The following is a 6,000-nucleotide window of genomic DNA, read 5'->3' on the forward strand; positions in this document are numbered from 1 at the left end:
ATGCGAAATAGCACATCAACCCTGCACCAACATCAGGACCGCTCGTGACATCGGGAGACTGTAAAAATACGTGCACAAAAGTGCACGTATTCTGCGTAAAGTGCACGTAAGTGCACGTATCATTCAATTATGGATGTCACACATTATTTGTGAGCTGTGGAATGGTACCCGAAAACGAGCAATATTAAACTTACTATTGACGTGTTTTACTATTTTAAGACACTTCATCATTTCTGAAGGTTTCGTGACAATTAATTGAATTCCTTCCTGTTGCTCGTTTGTTTCGCTCATCAATCACAGTGCAAATCCCTGCACCGGTTTGCAGGCTGTAGCTCCAAATGATTTAACATTTAAAATAGAATACCTAAAATATTTGCCAACATGCAGGCTGCTGGCTACAGCCACAGCCGGAAGGAAAAATTATACGCAAACATGTAGACATGCAGGGCAAGACTCGCTACATCAAACCATAAACGCTCTTCTGCATATTTCATCTTCTTTAGTGTCTGGAATTTTTAGTTCTGAATGTCTAGCTGTACAGTCTATCGCTCCCGCTCATATACTGCCCTGGGTACCAGAAGAAAAGAGCAAGCAGCAGTGCAACATGTTATGGCCGAGCACCTGGATACTCCTATGACGCTCCTGGCCTGGTCGTTCGTTGTGAAAAAACTCGAAACAATTGGTCACCAAAGTTGGTCAAAATTGAATCACTTGTTTTCCAAAGTGGTTTCATATAGAACCATCATCTTTCCGAAGTGTGTCCAACTGGAAGTAAGAGTGGGCTTGATAAGAGGCGTTGTGGGCTGAACTCGAACCACTCGGTCACCAAAGTGTGTCAAAATGAAACCGCTTGCACCAAAGTAGTTTTAAATAGATTCATTATCTGATGATGATGATGATGATGATTGTGATTATGATATGATAATGATGGTGATGATGATGATAATGATGATGATGGGAGAAAAAATGGAGATGTAAGTCCGCTGATTGCGGGAGAAGCTACTCCAGGTCCAGGGAAAAAAGTTGGGCAAATTTTGAATTCTTTCACAGAATTCCCCAAATCCTAAATTCTGCGGGAGACTAATTGAGACTCGATCGGTAGGTGGCATGGTCATTCTACAAACTGTGTTTAAATTCTTAGTTGAGTCGCAGTAGAACGCTCACAATATGCTTCCATAGTGGTATGGTTTTTTGCCAGCACTGCAAACCTCACAGCGTCGCAATGTAGCAATGTTTGAGGCTGAGATTCAGTATATATGTCTACTATCCTCATAAACTGTGATTTTTTTCTTTTTGTAACAATGGGCGATGCTCGAGCAGCACCGTTGGAACACTTGGCATGGAATGCACCAGGTCAGAAATTCGTATTTCTATGTACAATGAACTGCCTACAGGCCTTACAAAAGTGAATCAAGGAGGAAACACAAGTTGTTCGAATGGAAGGCGCACTGCGTTTCCGGCCAAGATCCAGAGCCACGTTTTCAAGTAGCCTATGTGGGAAATCACGGACATCGTAAGGGCTAGTTCTGTCTTTATGGTGAAGTAAATACAGAAGCAACCCGTGTATTACGCCACGAGGACGAGAGAAGTCGACTAGGTAGTGGATATGTTGTTTCACAGAAACGTGAAGTATTATAGGACCGTGTACAGTTTTGCTCGCTCTTGGGCATTAACGACCTTATTTAGTTATGGGAAACTAAAGTTGTTCCGTGGAGGAAGAAATGACGTGGGGGAACAAAGTGGTTGACCACTCTTTTTGGCTATTCTTGGACACTGAAACTAACTGAGGAACATGCACAAATGGCACCCTCATTTTACCCGCATCCCATTCAGTGACACTGATTGGTACCGGTGCGTGCTGGGAGCTTAGATGTTCGGCTATGGTGCGGATAGCTGCGCCCCCGTTGATAATTTCACCAACACAACCTCCAATAAAAATCTCATTGCGGAGGTTGACTACCTTGAGTAGCACACGTAACATCTCGTTGAGTAGCACACAAAACAGGTAGTTGCTCGATGTGAAGAAACCCCGAGCCCACTGTTGGTCCCTCAGTCATATAGTCCTTCAAATCACTAGTCCTTCTGGGAATATGCAGCCTCACTGCGGGACACTGATTATAGCACAACCTCGAACTCAGTAGAAACAGTACAAAACAGGGCAGACCGATCTGTATTCGGTAATTGCAACCGCACTGCCAGTGTCACTGCTGCGAAACATAACTTTCATATGCCTGTAAAGGGTGCTACGAAGAAGACGAAGTGTCTACAGCTATGTCGACGCATCCAACGAAGAGGTGGTGGTGGTGGTGAAAGGGCTCGCCGTTGTCGGCCTCACGTAGATGGGCAACATCACGACTGACGCCCTGGGAGAATGTGCGTCCTGGGCAGTCTTTTAAGGAAACTGTGCCGACATATGTCTGTGTAGCATCATTGTCATCGCCGCGCACCGAGCTTAGCACGGTCCCAGTGCGCTGCGAATAAATCTCTTTTTGATTGACCGTCCGAGGCTTCCGGTTGTCCCTCCTTGGATCGCGCTACAGTGGTGACCCGGACATTCTCACGTTTTGCTACGATGGAGCCTTCTGCAACCGGCGACGCGCCCCGCTTCCCTGCACCGCCCGGGGCGTGGAACAGGCCGCCCCTGCCTTTGCTGCCCAGTCTCAGGTCGGCCATTTTGCCGTTCGCCTGTCGCCATTTATCAGCCAGCAACCCCAGCTTTAGTTTGTGCAAGCTGAGGCACAGTTTGCCCTCGCAGGCATCACTACTGAGACACGGAAGTATTATCATGTCATTTCCGTTCTGCCTCCGGACATCTCGCAGGAAGTCTCTGACTTGCTCCTTCACCCTTCACCCACCGAGCCCTATACCACTCTCAAGACAGCGCTCGTTGAACGCACAATGGCTTCCGAGCGCAAGCGGCTACATCTCCTGCTCGACGCAGAAGAGCTCGGCGACCGAAGACCATCCCAGATGCTTCGGCATATGGAGAACCTCCTCGGCTCTCGCGCCGCGACCTCCGATCGGGTTCTGTTGAGGGAGCTGTTCCTGAAACGCCTTCCCAGCCGGGTACAGATGGTCCTGGCCACCGCCTCTGACCTGGATATCGCAGCACTGGCAAAGCTTGCCGACAAGGTTCTTGAAGTGAGTTCTCCCACCATCTCGGCTTCTACAGCTCCGGTAGCTGCTCTGGCACCCTCTCAAGACCCAGCCACCCCTCAGCCCTCTTCCTCTCACTTCACCACGCTCACTGAACAAATTCGACGGTTATCTGACGTAGTCGCTTCAACCTTGTCGAGCCGGCGCCCACGCCGCCGACCTCGATTCCGTCGCTCATCCCCCCGACGGCACAGCTCGACCCCTTCTCCCACCCGACCTCCAGCCGTTTGCCTTCCGCCTTGCTTCTACCACGCCAAGTTCGGCGCCGCTGCTCGCAACTGCGCCAGCCCTTGCGGCTGGCCGGGAAACAGCAGAGAGGATCACTAACGGCGACTAGTGATCCCCGGAACACTCACCCAGGTCGCCTTTTCTTCATTGCCTGCAAATCTCACGGCTTCCGCTTCCTGGTGGACACCGGCGCCCAAGTCAGCGTGTTGCTAGCTAGCGCTGCGGACAAACGAAGACCTGCCATGCACCTCCTCTCCGCTGTGAACGGCACCTCTATCCCCGTTTACGCGGAAAGATCGTTGGCACTAGACGTGGGCTTACGCCGTCAATTCCGCTGGATTTTCCTCGTGGCCGCCGTTACGCACCCCATTCTCAGCATAGACTTTTTAAACCACTACCGTCTCGCCGTCGGCTTGTCGACTATACTACCAACCTGTCTGTGGCCGCCATTTCGTCGACGCGTATCTCCCCACGCCATGGTCTTCTCGGCCTGAAACCTGCCTATCCGAGTTGTGACTACGGAGCCCTGCTTGCAGAGTTCCCCAGCCTCACCCAACCTCCTGACTGGACTCGCCCGGTGCAACACGACATCGTACACCGTATAACTACCACCGGACATCCCACCCATGTCAAGCCTCGCCGTCTCGCTCCCGAAAAACTTGTCATCGCCCGCTAGGAGTTCGAGCATATGCTGGAAATCGGCATTGCTCGTCCATATGACAGCAGCTGGTCATCGGCCCTCCACATGGTCCCCAAGAACACTGGGGACTGGAGACCATGCGGGGATTACAGGGTTTTAAACGTAAAGACCGTTCCAGACCGCTAACCCCTGCCTAACATCCATGACTTTACGGCTGGTTTGCATGGGGCCACCATCTTTTCAAAAATCGACCTGCGGAAGGCGTACCACCAGATTCCCATGGCTCCTGAGGACGTTCCGAAGACGGCCATTACCACCCTCTTCGAGTTCCTCAGGATGCCCTTTGGACTCCGCAACGCTGCCCAGACCTTCCAAAGGTTTATTGATTCTGTGACCAGAGGCTTACCATTCGTTTTCGCGTACGTTGACGATATACTCGTGGCCAGCTCCTCCGCCGAGGAGCACCTCCGGCACCTTCGCCTACTTTTCGAGTGGCTCGCTCACTACGGTATAGTCATCAACGCAGAGAAATGCGAATTCGGCAGCACGTCTCTTGAATTTCTTGGCCACCACCTCGACGCTAGCGGCAACAGACCTCTTCCGAGCAAGGTGCAAGCCATCCCAGATTTTCCTCGCCCCGACACCATCCGTAAACTCCGCAGATTCCTGCGGCTCATTAATTTCTACAGGAGGAGGAGGGTTTATTCATCACTGTGCCTCCACCCTTCTGCCCCTCGAGGAGATGCTGAAGCTAAATGAGCAGCCCTCCGCAACCCTGGACTGGTCCCGGGAACGTCAGCATGCCTTCGACCAAGCGAAGTCAAACCTCTCCAACGCTAGCCTGCTGGCCCACCCTGCCCATGACGCCCCGACAACCTCGATGGTGGACGCCTCCAACCAGGCCGTCGGATCAGTTCTCCAGCAGCATATCTCTGGCTTCTGGCGCCCAATACCTTTTTTCTCTAAGAAGCTTACTGACACTCAGGCCAAGTACAGTACCTTTGGTCGAGAGCTCCTGGCAGCTTACATGTCCGTGCGCCACTTTCGCCACCTTTTGGAATGCCGACATTTCACGTTGCTGACGGACCACAAGCAGCAGGCAGGCGCCTTCCGAAAGTCGAGTTCCCGCTACTCGCCACGAGAAACCAGGCACCTGGCATTTCTGTCAGAATTCTGTTCGGACATAATCCACATCAAGGGATCCGACAACGTTCCCGCGGACGTTCTCAGCCGTCTGGCTGCCATTCAGTCATCCCAGGACTTTTCCCTCGACCGACTAGCACAGCTCCAGCAAACGGACAATGAGCTCGAAGCCCTTCGACGCTCCCCGTCTGCGTTGATTTTGCAAGACGTGCTCCTGCCCGGTACTTCCTCACCCGTCATCTGCGATATCTCGTCCGGCACCCCTAGGCCGTTCGTTCCAGTAAGCCTTCGCCGGGCGCTTTTTGACACCATTCATAACCTTGCCCAACCTGGTGTCAGGCGTACTGTCAAGCTTGTCTCCGCAAGATACATCTGGCCCGGTATCACCAAGGACGTTCGTCTCTGGACTCAGGCCTGCCAGTTCTGTCAACGATGCAAGGTCCACCGCCACACCGTCACATCTCTGTCCCGCTTCCTTCCTCCCGACGCCCGCTTCGACACGGTACATGTCGACATTGTCGGCCCCCTGCCACACTGCGAAGGGAAACGGTACATCTTGACATGCGTCGACCGCTTTACGCGGTGGTCGGCGGCCGTTCCCCTTGCCGACATGACCGCCCACTCGGTGGCTTCTGCCTTCGTCAGCACATGGGTCAGCCGTTTCGGAGCCCCCTCGGAGATCGTCACCGACAGAGGAAGACAAGACATTCGAGTCCGCCCTTTTTCACGCACTCACGAAGCTCCTAGGCTGCTCGCGTCTCCGGACGACATCCTACCATCCGGCAACTAACGACCTTGTAGAACGCTTCCATGGCAGCCTGAAGGCCGCCCTC

The 6,000-nt window shown here is 52.6% G+C and overlaps 1 protein-coding gene across 1 annotated transcript; it reads left to right on the forward strand.

Annotated features, from left to right (window-relative positions):
- The first annotated feature begins 2,898 nt into the window (after positions 1-2,898).
- LOC135391179 (uncharacterized) lies at positions 2,899-3,483 on the forward strand. Its single transcript, XM_064621319.1, has one exon. It carries the CDS (start codon positions 2,899-2,901, stop codon positions 3,481-3,483), a length of 585 nt encoding a protein of 194 aa, XP_064477389.1.
- Positions 3,484-6,000: the final 2,517 nt, after the last annotated feature.

The sequence above is a fragment of the Ornithodoros turicata genome, chromosome 1, assembly GCF_037126465.1.
Source record: "Ornithodoros turicata isolate Travis chromosome 1, ASM3712646v1, whole genome shotgun sequence".
Taxonomy (NCBI): Eukaryota; Metazoa; Arthropoda; class Arachnida; order Ixodida; family Argasidae; genus Ornithodoros; species Ornithodoros turicata.